The sequence below is a fragment of the Pinus tabuliformis genome, chromosome 5_1 (genome assembly GCF_031772625.1).
Source record: "Pinus tabuliformis cultivar Carrire ecotype Pingquan chromosome 5_1, CPIR1, whole genome shotgun sequence".
NCBI classification, from domain to species: domain Eukaryota; kingdom Viridiplantae; phylum Streptophyta; class Pinopsida; order Pinales; family Pinaceae; genus Pinus; species Pinus tabuliformis.
In genome coordinates this window covers 624,784,428-624,808,224 of record NC_142305.1, presented here as the reverse complement: position 1 = coordinate 624,808,224, position 23,797 = coordinate 624,784,428, and the positions used below count along the sequence as shown (strand labels likewise).

Sequence of the window (23,797 nt, the reverse complement as noted above, 5' to 3'; positions counted from 1 at the left end):
TTCCAGGGTCAAGTTGACCAAAAATCACTGAGTTTAAATGTGTTTAATGGCTGTTTTTAATTGCTGATTTTTATTTCTGCAATTTCCAGCATTGTGAAAAATTTCCAGAATTTGTATTTTCAACAATATTTATTTTTTCCAGTCTGTTAAATGTATGGTTATGGGAATGGGCATTTAACTACATGGGAGAAATAAGGCGAAACTGAAAACCGGGGTGGGAAACAGAAAATTTTACATGGTATCAGAGCTTGAGTGCTGAAGGGCAGTTTGGGACAGCAAAAGAAAAAATAATACAGCTGCTGATTTTTCACTCAGAAAATTCCAGCAAGCTGATTTTTCATAAACAGCAGTTTTATCTTTGACACAGCAGTGCTATTTTTCAGTTTTAGGACAGCAAGATGTCATTGGGATTGAGGGTGGAGGATAGGTTGGATGGGCATACAAATTACAGCGTTTGGAAGGAGAGAATGCAGAGTATCTTTGAGGAGGCAGAAGTCTGGGATATCATGGTGCATACAGCACAGCACCCTGTTGTTGTGCCTACTGATGCTACTCAGTTGGCAGCTTATAATAGAAAGAACAACAAGGGTAAGAGGCTGATTCTAGACGGAATCAAAGACCATTGCATTCCTCATGTGAGAGGAAAGAGCAATGCCCATGAGATGTGGACAGCATTGTCCAATCTCTACCAGAGTACCAATGAGAACCGGAAGATGGTCCTGAAGGAGAAGCTGAAGAACATTAAGATGGGGAATGATAGTGCAGCTGGATATCTCACAAAAATTACCAATGTGAGAGATGAGTTGGCAGCGATTGGAGAGGCCATTCCATCCACTGAGTTGGTGCGTATTGCAGTGAATGGCCTCCCCCGTTCATGGTTGAACTTTGCTGATGGGGTTTGTGCACGTGAGACCCTTCCCACATGGGAGAGGTTTTGGGATGATTGTATTCAGACAGAGATCAGGAAAGGACAGCTTGGGGCAGCCAAGCCAGTTGAGCAGGATGAGGACGTAGCACTGGTGGCAGGAGGCAAGAAAGGCAAAGGGAAGAAGCAGGCTTCCACAAGCGGTGGTGGAGGCAAAGGCAAAGGTAAAGGTAAACAGGGTAACTCACAGAAGGACTATTCCAAAGTGAAGTGTTGGAATTGTCAGAAGATGGGACACTATGCAGTTGTGTGTCCGGAGAAGAAGAAGAAGAAGGGGAAGAACCAGGATGTGGCAGCTTCAGCTGAGATTGAGGACTTTGCAGGTCGTTTTGACCGGGAGTTTGCGTTCATTACATGTGAGTCCTCTAGTGCAGGATCACCTGCCACACAGGTTCAGAGGGAGCATGCTTTTCCCTCGATTAGCGGAGCATCTACAGGTATCTGGTATGTGGACAGTGGGGCTTCACGTCACATGACAGGAGTCCGGGAGTACTTCTCAGAGCTTTCAGAGAGTGGCACTGATATTGAGGTAGTACTCGGTGATGACAGAGTTGTTAGAGCAGTCGGGGTGGGTACACTGACATTTCAGAGGGAGTCCAGACCTCCCTTGAAAGTGTCAGATGTTCTTTATGTGCCAGGGATGAGGAAGAACCTCATATCCGTCTCAGCTTTGGAGGACAGAGGATATGAGGTACTGTTCAGGGGAGGACAGGTGTTGATGTATCCCAGGGGCACTCCAGCTGATTCAGCTAGAGTGATAGGTGTACGCCATGCAAAGGTGTACAAGTTTGCATTCCAGCCCCTTTTGGCATTGAGCAGTAGTACCGACAGCAGAGCTAGCAGTTCTGAGCTGTGTGAGATTTGGCACCGCAGGATGGGGCACATGTATCATGAAACCTTGAGGACATTGCGGGAGATCACTACAGGTGTGCTAGATTTCAGTACTGATCACTTTGATACTTGCAGAGGTTGTGCGATGGGCAAGTTTGCCAAATCCCCTTTTCCCAGCAGTGACAGCAGAGCGACGGGGATACTTGATTTGATTCATTCCGATGTGAGCGGTCGGATGTCTCATGTTTCCTTGAGTGGATATGAGTACTATGTGTTATTCATTGATGATCACTCCAGGAGGACCTGGATTTATTTTTTGAAGACCAAGAGTGAGGTCTTCAAGCGGTTTCAGGAGTTCAGAGCTCTTGTGGAGACTCAGACAGGTCGAAAGATCAAGTCCCTGAGGTCGGACAATGGAGGAGAGTACACCCTTGGAGAGTTTGTTGACTATTGTGCGGAGGCAGGCATTAGGAGGGAGTTCATTGTTCCTTACAACCCCCAGCAGAACGGGGTTGCGGAGAGGAAGAACAGATCCATCATAGGGGCTGCCAAAGCCATGTTACATGATCAGGGGTTGCCATTGTTCTTGTGGGCAGAGGCTTGCAACACAGCTGTTTACTTGCAGAACAGGAGTCCGCATCGTGCCTTGGGGCACATGACTCCGGAGGAGGCTTTCTCTGGGAAGAAGCCTGATCTTGGTCATCTTCATATCTTTGGATGCATTACATACTCCTATATACCCAAGGAGAAGAGGACCAAACTAGAGCCCACCGCAGAGAAGGGTATCTTTGTGGGCTACAGTGAGACCTCAAAGGCCTTTCGGATTTACATTCCTGCACAGAGGAGAGTTGTTGTCAGACGGGATGTGAAGTTCGAGGAGGACAGGGCCTTTAGGAGGTCACAGGAGTTAGAGTATCTGGATCAGCCAGACCCTCATCAGTTGAGTCAGTCGCAGGGATCCAGTGGGCAGGGATCAGGAGGATCCGGAGGTACGTCTATGAGGATGTCAGGTCCATCAGTGAGCAGTGGCTCGCCGAGCCAGAGGGGTGGTGCTCCGGGCAGCATGCAGAGCAGTTCACAGAGCAGTTCACTAGGGAGTCCACTGATGGACAGTTCACACGGTACCTCAGCTTCTACAGGTTCAGGTGCAGGCAGGAGGACAGCAGACAGACAGTCAGGAGTTCAGGCTACTGATGGTGATGAGGAGGAGTTTCATTCTCCTATGGGAGAAGCATGCTCAGGGAAGAGGAAGCCCAAGTGGCTTCAGGACACCTTGAGAGATGCCACATCCGTTGCTGAGCCGAAGAGGCCGGTCAGAGAGAGTAGACCACCTGAGAGGTTTTGTAGTTATATGGCGATGGTTACCAGCATCCTTGACTCTGAGCCTTCTAGCTATGAGGAGGCAGCTAGCCAGCAGGTCTGGAGAGAGGCCATGCAGGAGGAGTATTCTTCTATCATGAAGAATGATGTTTGGGAGGTGGTGCCGAGGCCTGAGGGCAAATCCGTGGTTACTTCTAGATGGATTTACAAGGTAAAGCATGCTGCAGATGGCAGCATTGAGAAATTCAAAGCGAGGTTTGTGGCTAGAGGGTTCTCCCAGGTAGAGGGAGTTGATTATGAGGAGACCTTCGCTCCCGTGGCTCGATATACTTCGATCCGCTCCATTATATCGATAGCAGCAGAGATGGGTTGGAAGATCCACCAGATGGATGTGAAGACCGCATTTCTCAATGGCTTCATACAAGAGGAGGTGTACATTGAGCAGCCACAGGGCTTTGAGGTGCATGGGAAGGAGTCCCATGTGTGTAGATTGAAGAAGGCCCTTTATGGCCTGAAGCAAGCTCCCAGAGCTTGGTACTCCAGGATAGATGCATACTTGCAGGGGATGGGTTTCACAAAGAGTGAGGCAGATCCGAACCTTTACTTTATTGTGATTGGTGAGGAGCCTCTCATTCTGGTGCTGTACGTGGATGACTTGATCGTTACAGGTGCAGAGAGACTCATAGAGCACTGCAAGAGAGATCTTGCGGCGGAGTTTGAGATGAAGGACATCGGCTTGATGCATTACTTTTTGGGTTTGGAGGTGTGGCAGGAGGAGAGGCATTTCTTCCTGGGGCAGGGGAAGTATATTGTGGACATCCTTAGCAGATTCCACATGGAGGATTGTAGTCCCATGTCGACACCGATGATCACCAACTGGAAGAAGCTTCATGCTTCGGATTCCGAGTTGGTGGATCCCACATTGTACAGGCAGCTGATTGGTTCCTTGATGTATTTGGTCAACACTAGACCAGATATCTGTTTTGCAGTCAACACGATGAGTCAGTTTATGTGTGAGCCTAGGAAGGTTCACTGGGTGGCTGCAAAACACATTTTGCGGTACTTGCAGGGGACAGTGGATTATGGTCTGGACTACAGGCAGGGAGATGGAGTGAGATTGGCAGGATACACTGATTTTGATTGGGCAGGTTGTGCTTCTGATAGGAAGAGCACTTCAGGGTGTTGTTTTGGGTTGGGTTCAGCAGTAGTGTCATGGTTCAGCCGGAAGCAGCAGTCAGTAGCACTGAGTTCAGCGGAAGCAGAGTATATGGCAGCCAGTCTAGCTAGTTGTGAGGCCATCTGGCTTCGCAAGATGTTGTTTGGCTTATTTGGTCAGCCGTTGAGACCTTCAGTGATTTACTGTGATAATCAGAGTTGCATTAAACTCACGGAGAATCCAGTATTTCATGACAGGTCAAAGCATATCGGGATCAGATATCATTTCATCAGAGACTATGTTCAGAAGGGAGCTGTGAAGCTTGAGTATATTTCCACTGATGAGCAGGTTGCAGATATTCTTACCAAAGCCTTACCACGGGGCAAGCATGTCTACTTCAGAGACAAGATGGGTGTGGTGAGGAACACCTTCCTCGGTAAGAGGGAGTGTTGAAATTTGGTACCGGAGGACAGGTGGTTCCCTAAGGCTTTGATCTTTGGCCTAGGGAAAAGTGTCCAAAAGAATTTAATTTTTCTCCTAAAGTAACTTTATAATTTTTATAAAGTTAAATCTAATTTGAAAGTGACTTTAAGTGATAAAGTTACTAAGTCTAATTTTAAAGTGACTTTTATAAAGTCAATGAAAAATTAGAAAGGAAAAGTGACTTTGGAAATAAATGACTAAGTGGGTCTTTATTAAAGTGGGGTGAATTAAAAAATAGAAAGTGAGATTTAAATGAGCATGTAATCTCAGCCATTGATCTAAATCTATTTCAGCCATTGGATTTAGGGATCACCCAAAAGTCATTTAGGGTTGGGTTAAGGGAGGAAAAGGAGGAAAAGATCATTCATTTCTTTCATGAGCAGATTGAGAGAGAGAGAGCAAGAGAGCAAGGGAGATTTCTGGACAAGGAGGAGAAGAAGGCAGCAACTTGGCACACATACCAAGGCAGCATTTAAGCAAATCCTTACAGCTGAATGTGCAAGCAGTAAAAGGCAGATTTTTCTTGAGCAAACAACAAAAGGCAGATTTGTTTTTGCACAGAAATCGAGGCAGCTGATTTTCTGCACAAAAATCGAGGTCCGTACAGCCTGTCCGTACCGTCCGTACAGCCGCACGTACCGTCCGTACAGTGGCCGTACAACATTGTGTTGCTGTTTGGAAATTTCTGGTGGGCTGTGAGGCTCAGAAATCGAGATAAGTTGTAAATTTGTTTGCTGATTTTTGCTGAAAATTTCTCACTGTAAAAAGGCATTTCCAGAAATAAAGAAGAGCTCTCAAACTGGTTTTCCCCAAGAGTTGTAGGGGGTTTTTCCAGGGTCAAGTTGACCAAAAATCACTGAGTTTAAATGTGTTTAATGGCTGTTTTTAATTGCTGATTTTTATTTCTGCAATTTCCAGCATTCTGAAAAATTTCCAGAATTTGTATTTTCAGCAATATTTATTTTTTCCAGTCTGTTAAATGTATGGTTATGGGAATGGTCATTTAACTACATGGGAGAAATAAGGTGAAACTGAAAACCGGGGTGGGAAACAGAAAATTTTACAAGTTTGATATCACTAATAGCTTTTGAATCACTTATTTTTGCTTTGATCTAACTATATAGTGGTTTAATTAGCTATTTATTTTAATTTGCATCAAATTTGCTAATTGATATTTCTATTGAAAATTGTTCCATTTTGTCATAGATCCAATTCACATTTGCTTCATTGAGTAATATCTCACTTGCTTCATTAATCATTGTTATAAGCTAATCTCATTATATTTCTATGTTCAAAGTGCTTATAATATTCTTGATCATAAGTGTATTAGTGGATCAATAAATTTTAAGACGTTTCACTCTTTGAATCATCTTGTTCTAATTGTATCTTATTGAAGCATTGTATTAACATTTGCATCTCATTTGCATATTAGATCTAGCTTTGCATCTCTAAAATTTACCTCCAAGCATAAGCATGGTTGACAGAAAATTTAGGACCAACTTCCCTAACTTTCATTCAATTTAATAAATTTGAGTTTGGTGCAAAGGTCAAGACACATGACCTCACAGTTCTCTTGTGGTTGGGCCCTTGTAGGAACGAAGACACGTGGGTTGTCAAGGAGGCTAGGTGGGTATCGTTAATGATGGACTAAGCGCCTCCTCAGCCTATCCTTCTTGCAATTCACTTCAGTCCTTACCAAGTTTTGAGAAATTGAGGGGAAGACTCACCATAGATTAGGCATATAATTTAAAATCAACCAACATCGCTTGCATCACACATAGTCTAATCTTGCATTCATTCATCTAACATTGCCTCATTTTGCATTTGTTGATTTGTGAGCATCTCATTTTACTTGGAAAACCGTTGCAACAATTCTGAAGGTTTTATTATTAAGCAGTTTTCTTGAGTACAACTAGGGTGCTAAACTGGCTCACCCAATAGAGAAATCAATCTGGCAATAATACCTCTCTTCAGAAGCAGATATTCAACGAGTCTGCTCCACGAAAATCTCTTTGACGCTTCTCTGAAGCTCTGCGTCAGCCCTCCTGGCCTCTGAGTCACTCAAAAGCCCCTTGCGCCAGCCTTCTGTTGCTCTGCGTTGGTTCTCTGGCCTTTTGCGTCACCCATGCAAGCCTTGCTAGCCTTTGCCCAATCACTCTGGCCCTCTATGTGGCTCTTGCTGGCTCTGCATAGCCTCCTCTGCCTCTGCGCTGGTCCTTCGACACTATCTCTACCTCTCTTCTATGCACTCACTGCCCATCATTGCAACTCAGATCACTTGTTCGATCTCTCTCAACAAACCCCGCTCCATAAAATCGAATTCACTGATCAATATGGTGTGTTTCCAACTGACCCTCAAGCCTCCTCTTATACTTTTTTCGTTGAGTCTTCAACTACTGAGATTAAATCTCTAATCAATGGCTAAGATTAGATTTGGCTTGATCCATGTTCTTTAGAACATTCTCACCCAGTTTTATATTAATACCCATTAATATTTTAATTTTCCTAAGTTTAGACTTAGGAACTTCATTAAAAATATTAATGATTTTAATATCTCTCTGGCTGGGTGGAATTTCCCCAAACCATTTCTGGGCCTTGGAGATCTCATGTGCTTTAGCCTCTCCACCACTTTTCATGGCTAGAGAACATCCGATGCTACCCCAAATCAACACCATCGATGAATGCCACCTTGTAACCTTTGTCTTCCATTGCCGAAATGGACACCAGGTTCTTCTTGAGATCAGTTACATAAAAAACTTCTTGTAAATGAATCATGTTACCCTGATTCAATTGAAGGGTAACATTCTCTACACCCTTTACGGGATAGGTGGCATTGTCTCCAAGAATAATCTCCAAGTTTGTATCCTTCTCTATCAGATTAGAGAGAGCTTCCTTGTATCCGGTGAAGACCCTTGAAGCACCACTATCAATAAGCCAATTTCCCAAAGTGTTCGGAGGAGAGGAAGTGGAGAGGGCCGATATAAGATAATACTCCTTTTGCTTATCAAAAACAACATTTGATTCTTCATACCTGGAGTTCCTTACTTTCTTGGAGGGTCGACCATTTCCTTGATGTCCCACATTCCTTTTTCCTTTGCCATTATACCTGTCATTCCTTCGATCATTGTTATTGATGTTTCCCCTGGAATGATTGTGATCATCATCATGTGATGTGTCCCTTCTATTTGGACACTCCCTTGCATAGTGGCCAAACTTATTGCAAGCAAAGCATCTGCCTTTCCTTCCACCCTTAGATTCGGGCTTTCCATTGAAATGACCTTTAGACCCTGCATTATTTCAACTCTTGGCATGAGCAGAGAAAGCAGTAGGGTTGCCTCTATTAGAAGGCATTTCTTGCTCCACCTTCCTAGTTTCTTCTTGAGTGCATCTCGACATCAATTCTTCAAATTCCGGAATTCGATCATTATTGAGAATAGTGGTTCTAAATATATACCACTCAGGTGGGAGCCCTCCAAGAGTAGTGATAGTAAGTTCCCTGTCAGAGATGATTTCTCCAATCGATAGAAGATCATTCTTGATCTCGGTGATCTTTAAGAAGTAGGATTGAATATCCTCGTCCTTGCCCTTCTTAATATCCTTCAACTTATTTTTGAGGAACAAAATTTGATTTGCATCACTAACCTTGAACATGCTTACCAATTTGTCTAATTCGGTGAAGTTAAAGTGAAGAAGATTATCAGAGATTCCATTGACAAGCGACTGGTGTTTAGATCGGAGATGTAGGCCACCAGTCGCTTGTCAATGGAATCTCTGATAATCTTCTTCACGTTCACTTCACCCTTGGTGTACTTGTTCTTTGTAGCAGCCGATGCATTTGATGGAGGCTCGGGGATTTTACCTTCACATAATCCAATACTTCTTGTTCTTCCAATGTTAGATCAATTTATTTATCTTGCGAGTTCTATCTCAATTGCTCATATTTCAATATTGTGCTATCTCTTGTACTAACGCTTGTCTTGCAACATTGCTATTCTTGTAACATGAAATATTATTTTCATTTGCAAGTATTAGAAATTTCTATGAGCATTGTTTATAGGGCATCGATCTCTCATTTCTTATCTTGTTGAATGCCATATTGATTTAATTGAATCTATCTTTTGATATCTACATTGCTCATAAACATTCATACTTGCTAATCTTCAAGTTATATTGAATGGTAATTGCCTCCTAGAACTTGTTGTCTTCAACAAGTTTTCCTTTTAGAGTTACCTTTAGGGACTACCCCCCTTAGCTTACCTAGGAGAGAGCTTAAACCCAAAGAGTTGGGAATAGGTGACAACCCCTTCTCTGAGTGTTGCGCCTTGAAGACTACACCTTGTGGAGTTGAAAACTTTTTCGACATTTAGGTGCACATCTTAGGCGACAACATGACTGTAAGTCAATGTCGACTCACATGGTGACAAATCTGAGAAAGCTGAGAGACTCTGAGTCTGATTTGGTAGATCCATCCATGTACTGGAAGCTAATTGGCTCGTTAATGTATTTGGTTAATACTAGGCCAAACATTTGCTTTGCAGTAAACACGTTGAGCCAGTTCCAAGTGGAACCAAGACATGATCATTGGATTGTAGCAAAACACATATTGAGATATTTGCGTGGTACGGTTGACTATGGTTTGAGATATGTCTCAAATGGTGGCATACAATTATAGGGCTATACAAATCAAGATTGGGCAGGGAGTGTTGAAGACAGAAAGAGTACCTTTGGAGGTTGCTTCAATTTGGGCTCTGCTATGATTTCGTGGATGAGAAGGAAGCAAACATTTGTTGCACTCAGTACTGCCGAGGTAAAATATATTATAGCTAGCTTGGCGAGTTATGAAGCAGTGTGGCTTCAGAAGCTACTCGCGACACTGCTTGATCATGTGCTAGAACCGATCGTGATGTATTGTGATAATCAGAGCTGTGTGAAGCTGATAGAGAATCCATTTTTCCATGATAGGTTAAAGCACATCAAGATCAAGTACCACTTTATTCGCGACATGGTGTAGAAGGGAGTAGTGAAGCTCCAATATGTCTCTACTGATGAGTAGATTGTTGATATTCTTACAAAGCCTCTGTCCAATGCAAAGTTTGTATACTTCAGGGACAAACTTGGACTTGTTGAGAACACCTCTCTCATTGAGAGGGAGTGTTGATGAGATAGCATCATGGACTGACATTCTCCCTGTGTCATATATGACTAGAATTAGGGAGAATGGTCTGGCAGAGGACATAAATTCTTCCTGTGTTTAGTATATTGACCAGAATTAGGAAGAATGGTCGTAGAGGCCCATAATTACTTAGAGTGTGGCCTTTCAACATCAAGTTCATTAGCATTAGGCCCCGAATAACTCAAGATAGAGTGTGGCCTTTAGGGATTCAACATGTGTCAGGCACTGACCAGAATAATGGTGAACCAAGACTAGTCTATAATATATATATTATGTGAAAGATAGACCATAGTTATGTTGACTAGTTGATGCTAATGATGCGCCATGTGAGAAAGGTACCGACCAAAATTATGGTTAATCTACCATGTGTTAGCGCTACCGACTAGAATGATGTTGATAAATCTACCATGTGTCAAAGTTATTGACCATAATTATGGTAGCTAAATGATGTTGATACTATTGATGATTTGTTATAACCTTTTCTTAGAGAAATTTGTTCACATGAAGAACATCTGTCTAGTCATTATGAATACCTCCCTAGCTAAGAGGGAGTGTTGAATTTTGTAGCTATGGTCAGTCTTCATAATTTATATTTTAGCCCTTGTAATGTATAAAGAATTTGTAAGACATGTTCTTCATGTCATTTTGATTATTTAGCCCTTGAAAGAATTATTATAAGACATGTTTTTCATGTTGGATTTAAAGAGAAAATTTTGAAATTTGAAATTTGAATTTTTGGCTCCAAAATAGTCAAGTCGGCCCTCCCTCAAGTCAAGTCGGCCCTAGTGAAGAGACACACCCATTCGCGAAGGTAGAACAATATATAAAGGCATTCGACCTCCTCCACAAAGGCACCATTCGACCTCTCAAAAGAAAGACAGTTTCTGGGCATTCAAGTGAAGGACAAGAAGGACGAAGATCATCTTTCTCTCTCTTTGTAATTCACATCTCCCTCTCTAACTTGCATGTGTGTTTCTGGGCAGGTTGGGAGACGGAATTTTTGGGTTTTTGGATAGTTTCTGGGAGGCTAAATTTCGACTTCAACAAATCAGATCAAGTCAAGTTGCAGGGTAGATTGGAGGCTTGACTTAAGGGCTGGAAACCAGGTTTGATGATAAGCTTTGTTGGTTAGTTTAACCTCAAAATTGATTAACAATTTAGCAACATTAGATGTATCTCTTGTTGAACTGAATAATTTCTCTAAGAAAAAGGTTGTTGGGTTTTTCCCAGGGTAAATCTTGTGTTCTCTTTGTGCATTGTGATCTCTACTGTCATGATGGTTTTATCGTTGAATTTCTAAAGTGTAATTGCTTAATAATAAACTGGAATTGTTAAAAGAAGATCTATATCATTAGAAGTAATTATTAGTATTTCATAAATATTGTGCTTGTATCTATTGCACTTGAAAACTCGACACCATGCTCAATTGCTTAATTGCCATCATCCATAATCGTAACCAAGACAATCAAAGTCCACTTGCTTATATTATCATGCATTCATCCAAGCTTCACCAATATCCATCCAAGGAAAGAGTGAAATCAACATCGACAAGGCTTGTCCAAGAAGCCACTCGATTCATCCATCCATAGCCAAATTATAAGAAGGTAAAATCGCAAAAAATTTAGACTAGCTAAGGGATTTTTACCCCAGTCCAACCATGAGAAAGTGAGATGAAGTGCACCTCTATTTATAGAGGAGGTGCTTAAGTTCCCTTACATTAAAATATTAAGTTTTTATGCTAAATGTCCCTAATCTAGCCTATGCAGGGGCAAAGGCCCTCTTCAACAATTAATTACTCAAAAATACAATAAAAGTGGGCTGTTCATGCCAGTTGTACAAAGATCAAGGGGAAGAAGCCCTGGAAGACGACCGATCTCCTCAAAAGGGCCTCGAAAGTGTGGCATATATCCTCCAAAGGCCCTTCAATGCTAGAAAGACTTCTCCATAAATCACGCAAAGCGAAAAAAGAGACCCCAAGTCTTTTCAATGGGCTTCCAAGCTGGCACACAGCGTTCATAGTAGGTCTGCTCCTCCAATTACACCAGTAACACTTCTAGATTCTTCTACAAAATGGGCATACGTGCCTTCATTATACCAACCTTTCTTTCCAAACGTGCAAACCATATGAGATAATACATAGGTCAGCTTATGTAAAGATATTAACAAAACTAGTGGGTTGGGTTGGCTCCAAAAGTTCTTTTATAGGTTAGCTCCAACCTAGCTTTTCTTTGGATTTCCCCTTCTTTGGTCAAGTGGATCCTTTTTTATAGAATTATTTTATCATCTTATACTAAAGTCAAGTACTAACTCTAGAGACATCAGTTTATATAAAAAAAACCACTATTTGAGAACTGAAAATATTTAGAAAACACCTACAGCGATGCACCTATGATGTCTGTAAAAATGCCTAACTGAATAACTCACTGAAAAACTCAAGAAATGGTGGTCATTGGGGAAAATTTTTAAGTGGGAATTTTACACAAAGACCCATGAATTGACCCACTAGCCACCTTTCAGATAGCTGGATGGTATGCGATTTGGCCTGGGAGGTGGAGATTTCAACCTTCGGAATGTCATCAAGTTTCTTGAGAAATCTAGATGGAGGAGCTTTCTGAAACTTGGGCCCATTGGTCACCAGGGCCCTGAAGGCAGCGATTTCCTGGGCTAAAGGGGAGTCAAGGGTTGGACTGGTCATGGTTGACCGTCTAGCTTGAGAGGCACGCTGCGACAGACATTGAATAATGCCAGTAAGGGGACGGAACAATAAAGGCAAAGGCAAGGAGAATAGATCCGGGAAGGGTAGGGAGGAAGGCGAATGCAGGGGTACCAGAGCCCAAGAATATAAAGGGGAGCGTCAGCGGGCAGAGCACATAGGGTTGCAGGCTACTGTAACGCCACAGAGAATGGCAATGGGCAGGGCACTCAAGACCGTAGGGTCATCGAGCAGAGTACCACAGCGGAAATTCTATCATTAATTCCTAGAATCTTTCTTGTACTTGCAACTTGTTTTATATCTTCTCTCAGCTAGACATTTAGCTTTTAGCTGGATGTACTCTTTTATTCCCATTGATCTACTTTGTGGTCATTTGTTGACATTCATAAAATTTTATCATCTTATCTTGTCACTAGGAGCAGGTCAATGTTGAAATTTGGTATCGAAGGACAGGTGGTTCCCTTAGGCTTTGATCTTTGGCCTAGGGAAAAGTGTCCAAAAGAATTTAATTTTTCTCCTAAAGTGATTTTATAATTTTATAAAGTTAAATCTAATTTAAAAGTGACTTTAAGTGATAAAGTTACTAAGTCTAATTTTAAAGTAAATGAAAAATTAGAAAGGAAAAGTGACTTTGGAAATAAATGACTAAGTGGATCTTTATTAAAGTGGGGTGAATTAAAAAATAGAAAGTGAGATTTAAATGAGCATTTAATCTCAGTCATTGATCTAAATCTATTTCAGCCATTGGATTTAGAGATCACCCAAAAGTCACTTGGATCACCCAAAAGTCACTTGGAGTTATATTAAAGGAGGAAAAGGAGGAAAAGGTCATTCATTCTTTCATGAGCAGATTGGGAGAAGGAGAGCAAGAGAGATTTCTGAGCAGGGAGGAGAAGGAGACAACAGCTTGGCACACATTCCAAGGCAGCAGTTGAGCAGATTTGTACAGCTGATTTAGCACATAGTGAAAGGCAGATTTTTGCACAAAAATCGAGGAGCAGTTTGCTGATTTTTCTACACACAAAACGGAGGCCGTACAGCATTTATTGCTGTCCTGTTTGCTGTAATTTCCAGATTGCTGTGAGGCACGGGAAAGGAGATAAGTTGTAAATTTGCTTGCTGATTTTTTGCTGAATAATTCTCACTGTAAAAAGGCAATTTTCAGAAATAAAGAAGAGCTCTCAAACTGGTTTTTCCCAAGAGTTGTAGGGGGTTTTTCCAGGGTCAAGTTGACCAAAAATATCAGTGTTTTAATGTGTTTTAATGCTGTTTTTGATTGCTGATTTTTAATTCTGCAATTTCCAGCATTCTGAAAAATTTCTAGAATTTGTGTTTTCAGCAATATTTTTTTTTTTTTTTTTTTTCAGTCTGTTAAATGTATGGTTATGGGAATGGGCATTTAACTACATAGGAGAAATAAAGAGAAACTGAAAACCGGGGTGGGAAAACAGAGATTTTTACATGGTATCAGAGCTTGAGTGCTGAAGGGCAGTTTGGGACAGCAAAAGGAAAAATTACAGTTGCTGATTTTTTACTCAGAAAACTCCAGCAAGCTGATTTTTTCATAAACAACAGTTTTATCTTTACTACAGCAGTGCTATTTTTCAGTTTTAGGACAGCAGGATGTCATTGGGATTGAGGGTGGAGGATAGGCTGGATGGGCATATAAATTACAACGTTTGGAAGGATAGAATGCAGAGTATCTTTGAGGAGGCAGAAGTCTGGGATATCATGGTGCATACCGCACAGAACCCTGTTGTTGTGCTCACTGATGTTACTCAGTTGGCTGAGTATAAAAAGAAGAACAATAAGGGTAAGAGGCTGATTCTAGACGGAATCAAAGACCATTGCATTCCTCATGTGAGAGGAAAGAGCAATGCCCATGAGATGTGGACAACATTTTCCAATCTCTACCAGAGTACCAATGAGAACCGGAAGATGGTCCTGAAGGAGAAGCTGAAGAACATTAAGATGGGGAATGATAGTGCAGCTGGATATCTCACAAAGATTACCAATGTGAGAGATGAGTTGGCAGCGATTGGAGAGGCCATTCTATCCACTGAGTTGGTGCGTATTGCAGTGAATGGCCTCCCCCGTTCATGGTTGAACTTTGCTGATGGGGTTTGTGCACGTGAGACCCTTTCCACATGGGAGAGGTTTTGGGATGATTGTATTCAGACAGAGATTAGGAAAGGACAACTTGGGGCAGCCAAGCCAGTTGAGCAGGATGAGGACGTAGCACTGGTGGCAGGAGGCAAGAAAGGCAAAGGGAAGAAGCAGGCTTCCACAAGCAGTGGTGGGGGCAAAGGCAAAGGTAAAGGTAAACAGGGGAACACACAGAAGGACTATTCTAAGGTGAAGTGTTGGAATTGTCAAAAGATGGGACACTATGCAGTTGTGTGTCCGAAGAAGAAGAAGAAGAAGGGGAAGAACCAGGACGTGGCAGCTTCAGCAGAGATTGAGGACTTTGCAGGTCGTTTTGACCGGGAGTTTGCGTTCACTACGTGTGAGTCCTCTAGTGCAGGATCACCTGCCACACAGGTTCAGAGGGAGCATGCTTTTCCCTCGATTAGCGGAGCATCTTCAGGTATTTGGTATGTGGACAGTGGGGCTTCACGTCATATGACAGGAGTCCGTGAGTACTTCTCAGAGCTTTCAGAGAGTGGCACTGATATTGAGGTAGTGCTCGGTGATGACAGAGTTGTTAGAGCAGTCGGGGTGGGGACAGTGACATTTCAGAGGGAGTCCAAACCTCCCTTGAAGGTGTCAGAGGTTCTTTATGTGCCAGGGATGAGGAAGAACCTCATATCCGTCTCAGCTTTGGAGGACAGAAGATATGAGGTACTGTTCAGGGGAGGACAGGTGTTGATGTATCTCAGGGGCACTCCAGTTGATTCAGCTAGAGTGATAGGTGTACTCCATGCAAAGGTGTACAAGTTTGCATTCCAACCCCTTTTGGCATTGAGCAGTAGTACCGACAGCAGAGCTAGCAGTTCTGAGCTGTGTGAGATTTGGCACCGCAGGATGGGACATATGTATCATGGAGCCTTGAGGACATTGCGGGAGATCACTACAGGTGTGCCAGATTTCAGTACTGCTCACTTTGATACTTGCAGAGGTTGTGCGATGGGCAAGTTTGCCAAATCCCCTTTTTCCAGCAGTGACAGCAGAGCGACGGGGATACTTGATTTGATTCATTCCGATGTGAGCGGTCGGATGTCTCATGTTTCCTTGAGTGGATATGAGTACTATGTGTTATTCATTGATGATCACTCCAGGAGGACCTGGATTTATTTTTTGAAGACCAAGAGTGAGGTCTTCAAGCGGTTTCAGGAGTTCAGAGCTCTTGTGGAGACTCAGACAGGTCGAAAGATCAAGTCCTTGAGGTCGGACAATGGAGGAGAGTACACCCTTGGAGAGTTTGTTGACTATTGTGCGGAGGCAGGCATTAGGAGGGAGTTCACTGTTCCTTACAACCCCCAGCAGAACGGAGTTGCAGAGAGGAAGAACAGATCCATCATAGGGGCTGCCAAAGCCATGTTACATGATCAGGGGTTGCCATTGTTCTTGTGGGCAGAAGCCTGCAACACAGCTGTTTACTTGCAGAACAGGAGTCTTCATCGTGCCTTGGGGCACATGACTCCGGAGGAGGCTTTCTCTGGGAAGAAGCCTGATATTGGTCATCTTCATATCTTTGGATGCATAACATACTCCTATATACCCAAGGAGAAGAGGACCAAACTAGAGCCCACCGCAGAGAAGGGTATCTTTGTGGGCTACAGTGAGACCTCAAAGGCCTTTCGGATTTACATTCCTGCACAGAGGAGAGTTGTTGTCAGACGGGATGTGAAGTTCGAGGAGGACAGGGCCTTTAGGAGGTCACGGGAGTTAGAGTATCTGGATCAGCCAGACCCTCAGCAACAGTTGAGTCAGTCGCAGGGATCCAGTGGGCAGGGATCAAAAGGATTAGGAGGTACATCTATGAGGATGTCAGGTCCGTCAGTCAGCAGTGGCTCGCCGAGCCAGAGGGGTGGTGCTCCGGGTAGCATGCAGAGCAGTTCACTAGGGAGTCCACTGATGGACAGTTCACACGGTACCTCAGCTTCTACAGGTTCAGGTGCAGGCAGGAGGACAACAGACAGACAATCAGGAGTTCAGGCTACTGATGATGATGAGGAGGAGTTTCATTCTCCAGTGGGAGAATTGCGCTCAGGGAAGAGGAAGCCCAAGTGGCTTCAGGACACCTTGAGAGATGCCACATCTGTTGCTGAGCCGAAGAGGCCGGTCAGAGAGAGTAGACCACCTGAGAGGTTTTTTAGCTATATGGCGATGGTTACCAACATCCTTGACTCTGAGCCTTCTAGCTATGAGGAGGCAGCTAGCCAGCAGGTCTGGAGAGAGGCCATGCAGGAGGAGTATTCTTCTATCATGAAGAATGATGTTTGAGAGGTGGTGCCGAGGCCTGAGGGCAAATCCGTGGTTACTTCCAGATGGCTTTACAAGGTAAAGCATGCTGCAGATGGAAACATTGAGAAATTCAAAGCGAGGTTTGTGGCTAGAGGGTTCTCCCAGGTAGAGGGAGTTGATTATGAGGAGACCTTCACTCCCGTGGCTCGATATACTTCGATCCGCTCCATTATATCGATAGCAGCAGAGATGGGTTGGAAGATCCACCAGATGGATGTGAAGACCGCATTTCTCAATGGCTTCATACAGGAGGAGGTGTACATTGAGCAGCCATAGGGCTTTGAGGTGCATGGGAAGGAGTCCCATGTGTGCAGACTGAAGAAGGCCCTTTATGGCCTGAAGCAAGCTCCCAGAGCTTGGTACTCCAGGATAGATACATATTTGCAGGGGATGGGTTTCACAAAGAGTGAGGCAGATCCGAACCTTTACTTTATTGTGATTGGTGAGGAGCCTCTCATTCTGGTGCTGTATGTGGATGACTTGATCATTACAGGTGCAGAGAGACTCATAGAGCACTGCAAGAGAGATCTTGCAGCGGAGTTTGAGATGAAGGACATCTGCCTGATGCATTACTTTTTGGGTTTGGAGGTGTGGCAGGAGGAGGGGCATTTCTTCCTGGGGCAAGGGAAGTATATTGTGGACATCCTTAGCAGATTCCACATGGAGGATTGTAGACCCATGTCGACACCGATGATCACCAACTGGAAGAAGCTTCATGCTTCGGATTCCGAGTTGGTGGATCCCACATTGTACAGGCAGCTGATTTGTTCCTTGATGTATTTGGTCAACACTAGACCAGATATCTGTTTTGCAGTCAACACGATGAGTCAGTTTATGTGTGAGCCTAGGAAGGTTCACTGGGTGGCTGCAAAACACATTTTGCGGTACTTGCAGGGGACAGTGGATTATGGTCTGGACTACAGGCAGGGAGATGGAGTGAGATTGGCAGGATACACTGATTCTGATTGGGCAGGTTGTGCTTCTGATAGGAAGAGCACTTCAGGGTGTTGTTTTGGGTTGGGTTCAGCAGTAGTGTCATGGTTCAGCCGGAAGCAGCAGTCAGTAGCACTGAGTTCAGCGGAAGCAGAGTATATGGCAGCCAGTCTAGCTAGTTGTGAGGCCATCTGGCTTCGCAAGATGTTGTTTGGCTTATTTGGTCAGCCGTTGAGACCTTCAGTGATTTACTGTGATAATCAGAGTTGCATTAAACTCACGGAGAATCCAGTATTTCATGACAGGTCAAAGCATATCGGGATCAGATATCATTTCATCAGAGACTATGTTCAGAAGGGAGTTGTGAAACTTGAGTATATTTCCACTGATGAGCAGGTTGCAGATATTCTTACCAAAGGCTTACCACGGGGCAAGCATGTCTACTTCAGAGACAAGATGGGTGTGGTGAGGAACACCTTCCTCGGTAAGAGGGAGTGTTGAAATTTGGTACCGAAGGACAGGTGGTTCCCTTAGGCTTTGATCTTTGGCCTAGGGAAAAGTGTCCAAAAGAATTTAATTTTTCTCCTAAAGTGATTTAATAATTTTATAAAGTTAAATCTAATTTAAAAGTGACTTTAAGTGATAAAGTTACTAAGTCTAATTTTAAAATTTAAAGTAAAGGAAAAGTGACTTTGGAAATAAATGACTAAGTGGATTTTTATTAAAGTGGAGTGAATTAAAAAATAGAAAGTGAGATTTAAATGAGCATTTAATCTCAGCCATTGATCTAAATCTATTTCAGCCATTGGATTTAGAGATCACCCAAAAGTCACTTGGATCACCCAAAAGTCACTTGGAGTTATATTAAAGGAGGAAAATGAGGAAAATGTCATTCATTCTTTCATGAGCAGATTGGGAGAAGGAGAGCAAGAGAGCAAGAGAGATTTCTGAGCAGGGAGGAGAAGGAGACAGCAGCTTGGCACACATTCCAAGGCAGCAGTTGAGCAGATTTGTACAGCGGATTCAGCACATAGTGAAAGGCAGATTTTTGCACAAAAATCGAGGAGCAGTTTGCTGATTTTTCTACACACAAAACGGAGGCCGTACAGCATTTATTGCTGTCCTGTTTGCTGTAATTTCTAGATTGCTGTGAGTCACGGGAAAGGAGATAAGTTGTAAATTTGCTTGCTGATTTTTTGCTGAATAATTCTCACTGTAAAAAGGCAATTTTCAGAAATAAAGAAGAGCTCTCAAACTGGTTTTCCCCAAGAGTTGTAGGGGGTTTTTCCAGGGTCAAGTTGACCAAAAATATCAGTGTTTTAATGTGTTTTAATGGCTGTTTTTGATTGCTGATTTTTAATTCTGCAATTTCCAGCATTCTAAAAAATTTCTAGAATTTGTGTTTTCAGCAATATTTTTTTTTTTTCAGTCTGTTAAATGTATGGTTATGGGAATGAGCATTTAACTACATGGGAGAAATAAGGAGAAACTGAAAACCGGGGTGGGAAAACAGAAATTTTTACAGTCAAAATATATGAATGCCATATAGGCATGGTCCAGACTCCAGAGCTGCAATCTATACATATTTATGCCCTTATTTGATCCTCCACTATCAAATTAAAGCTCATTGACAAATTGGCTACTAACAGTTATAGTCTCATGCAAACTTTTACTCATAAACTATGTTGATTTGGAGTAGCATCGGATGTGCACGAAAATTGGTGGAGAGGCTAAGGCACATGAGATCTCCAATACCCAGAAATGGTTTGGGCAGATTCTAAACAGTTTGGGAGATATTAAAATAATTAATATTTTTAATGGAGTCCCTAAGTCTAAACTTAGGGAAAATAAAATATTAATGTGAATTAATATAAAACTGTGTTAGAATGGTCCAAAAGTCATGGATCAAGCTACATCTAATCTTAGCTGTTGATTAGGGACTTAATCTCGACCGTTGAATTGTCAACGAGAAAAGTATAAGAGGAGGCTTGAGGGTCACTTGGAGAACACACCAAGAGAGATCAAGATTTCAACTTTCTAAAGATGGGTTTGCTAAGAAAGTTGAGAGAGTGATCAGAGTTGCAACTGAGGGGCAGTGAATACAGAAGTAGAGAGGCAAAGATAGCACCGGGAGGATCAACGCAGTAGCTGGAGAGAGGGACGCAGAAGCAGCCAAGGGTTCACGCAGAGCCAGCTTGGAGCTGCGCAGTGCCTCAGAGTGCCAGCGTGGGTGACGCAGAGGGCTAGAGCGCTGACACAGGGAGAGCTAGGGTGACGTTGGGCAGACGCTGGGCCAGAGAGAGGCTGACGCAGTCCCTAGAAGCTGACGCTAGGGTTTCGTGGGGCAGATTGGAGCTGTGGAGCTGCCAGAGTGTTTATTCGGGGTTTCAGCCGGAATATCTGCTTCCGAGTAGAGAGGTACTACCACTGAGATTTTTCTCTGTTGGGTGAGCCAAATTTGGCACCCAAATTGTATATCGAAACTGCTTAATAAATCAAACCCTCAGACAACTGCACCGGTTTTCCTGCATTGGGTTTTTCCGGGGACATTAGTCCCAAAACAACGGTGTTACTTGTGTGCTTGTTTATATTTCCTTCAATTGATGATCTATAATGTGTTGAGCATGTACTTGTATTTATTTCGAGTATTTACATGGTAAATAACTTGTTAATTAACAGAACAAGTAGGTAGGAATAAATCAGTAAAGTGCATGAAGGGTTTCTAACGTGTCACACTTAGAAATTCCAACAAACTAATCTGCCGGATTTATCCTTTTTTCCCCAAGGAAAACCTCACGGGATCCCCCACCTTGTCCCCAGAATTTCCACACGGAGGGTGGCTCAATTGCTAGCCACAATAGCTTCTGGTAACCTCTATGGACTTGACTAGATTTGAACCCATGACCTATGGCCTCCCCATTGGAAGCATGTCTTGGGCAGATGGTTTAACTGATTGAGCTAACTGTTGGGACTCATCAGTGGGATTTATCTGTATACAAGTGGCTGCATTTCTTGCCAAAAATATAAATAATTAGCTACTGTAATTATAACTTTTGTTTATCTCAATTTCCCTTGGGAAATGCACCTTGTTTTCTCTTTATCATCAACCCTTTTTCAAAAATACAATCTTATTAAAGATCCAATAAATTTTGTAACAAATCTTACAAAATTGTAATGCCCTAAAATTTAGGTCCTTGTTTGATGCAGGATACAAGCCATTGGACATGAACATAATCAAGAGATAGAGGTCTTGAATCGTGAAAGAAAATTCGATCAGGTCAGGCAATTGTCCTTGGTTTTGATGTGATTTGAGTATATAACTGATTATTATTAGTATTAAACATGTTTTTATTTGTGGTCTGTGAAGGAAATAAGCTGAATATTTTATTTCTCCTGTTCTTTTAATCTCTCAGCTAGCAGCAGGAGCTGAGCTCAATCTTTTGGAAGCACAATGGAAGGAACTTTGTGAAAAGAATATAGGGATTCAAACTGCATGTGCTGAACTTGAAATTAATATAGAAAATATACGGAAGGAAGCCGGGGAAATGTAAGTGCTTGATTGTCATTAAATATGTTTCATCTTTTTTGTGAGATTTGACTATTTTTTCCAGTTGTGAATTGATTACTTGCCTGCTTTTCCAGGGGATTGAGTTTGGATCAGAATTAAGGATGTTTCTGACAGAACCTATCAATATTATCCTGTGCCTTATCCTAGTACAAAGATGCCATTGGGCAAGTTTCTGTCTTCTTTTCCAATTTCTCCAAGACGAATTTGGTGAAAGGACAACAAAGAGAAGGAAAAATGTTTAAAGTCTGTCTAAAGTGTAAAAGATGATTCTATAGGGGCTATTACATAACGTTTGATAAATTAATTCATGTTTGCATTTTTTCTGTTGAAAGTGCTTTGGAAACATGCCTGGGGCTTCACTGCATAAGAAAGTTTTCTTTCAGCTTGGGTGCCAGGTAGGAGTAACCATTCTATCAGAACTGCCTAGGACTTGCACCTAACCTCATCCCTTTGAGGCTTGATGTTATTCACGCCAAAATTGCATAGGACTACCTCATCACTTTGAAGCTTGATTTTACTTGCTCGAGAGGCATCATCTCTTTATGCATATGCAGGGGTGGTTCTCCATTATCATCATAGTTGATATGGTCATGTTTGGGCTCCCACAATAGATATATTGTAGGTTCTGATCTGACACCTGTAATATGACACACCTCTCCCACTGTAGCTTATGGTGTGGGGTTGGGGTCGTTACATATATCAAATATAGAAAGAGCAAGTGCAGTGCAAGATGAATGAATGTATGTTAGCTTACTGCAAGATCCATGTCATTTGGGTTGGGAAGTCCACAGTTAGTGGAACTATTGTGGATGACCTTCCTATTTTGTCAATCTCACAAATGAACCAACATATGGTTGGCTATATTTGCAATGATAAATTTATCATTTAATCTGTAAATATTTTGATTTATACGTTTTTGTATTTTTATGTATTCCTCTTTTTGGGAAAATCAAAATAAGGAAATTTTATTAACTTAGAAGAAAAAAGATGTACAGTAACAGATTTACAGGCCCCGAGCTTTAACTGTCTAGGGGGTCTCACAAACAAAATGTCTCTAAGTTGAAGTGCATCCATCAATAGAGACAAAAGGACTGTTTAAACAGGCCAAGAGCCAACCTTTATGGTCATAAGAACTTGCTTATACTGAAAACTTCAGAAACCGTGTAATATCCCCAATTTTGATCTTCCGCATTAGAGACAATTTTTGGAAGAGGAAGCAATTCTGGCTTTGGGACTTGGAAGGAAATAGTGAAGTCACAGCTTTAGTGGAGAGTGGAGACCACAAGGTGATAAATTCGACCCAAGTGGCAATTTGCACTAGTGAAAAGAGAGAGTGAAAGGAAGAAAGGAAGGGGTGCGAATTAGTGGAAGGTGGGGATTACCAAGGGAGAGAGGGCCAACAATTATCATAATAAAGCTTGGGGGCATCCATTTGGCATCTTTGATCATTTTTACAAATCAACTCTAGTTCTCTTGCGCTGCTTAGCCAAGACAACCCGTGTTGTTTAGCACAAGGAATTCCCAAGCGGAAATTCTAGCCTCTTTTGGTGGACTTCGAGTGCCACCATAAAGAGGAATTTATGAACTCAGTGGGAGGTAAATTTGCTGGAGATTGTGGTACCTTTCGGCCCATTTCTCAGCCAGTTCGATTTCCAGGGAGGACGCAGGGATCAAAATCGTACCACTGAATTGGGGCAGAGAAAAGGGGTATTTTGGCCTAAGAATTTAGCAGAAATTTCCCTCAGGTTGGATTAACATTTGTGGAGATTTTCAGGACAGGAAATTGCAGCTTTTGTAAGAGCCAAATATGCCACTCCAGGGCTTGTGCAGTGGTGGCACTGGGTAAAATTCGTGGGGCTGAATACTTCATGATTGTGCGGGTCTTTGGGAAGGAAATCCACTCACCTCTCTGGAGGTAATTTCCAAGACAATTCTATAGAAGTTTGAAGTTTGGGGGATGCAGTTTCTGCTACGAAGGGGCGTAGCACCAAAAATTAGGTAATTTTGGGAGGTCGGAATTAGCCCAATTCCTTTTTAGGTTTTGTCGGTCAGGGGTTAGGAAGTCTGCTCCTAATTTTGCAGAATTTTTGAAGGAGTTTTGGTGCCCTAAAACGACTGGAATATATGGCAGCCAGTTAGGAGAAGTGAGCCTAAATTTTCGGTCCCAGGGGGTCGGTAAAATTTTCCCAAACCTTTTCTGGGTTTTTGGTAGAGAGCTCAAGATTAAT

General features: G+C 42.5%; 1 protein-coding gene across 1 annotated transcript in view; it reads left to right on the top strand.

The window, feature by feature from the left end:
- The window catches only part of MOS4 (modifier of snc1,4), a 192,733-nt gene extending 170,253 nt beyond the window's left edge, over positions 1–22,480 (top strand). Inside the window, exons 4-6 of the mRNA XM_089432640.1 lie at positions 21,209–21,278; positions 21,415–21,548; positions 21,644–22,480. Of these exons, the coding sequence (XP_089288766.1) occupies positions 21,209–21,278; positions 21,415–21,548; positions 21,644–21,668 (229 nt within the window). The 3' untranslated portion in view covers positions 21,669–22,480. The remainder of the gene's footprint in view (positions 1–21,208; positions 21,279–21,414; positions 21,549–21,643) is intronic.
- Positions 22,481–23,797: the final 1,317 nt, after the last annotated feature.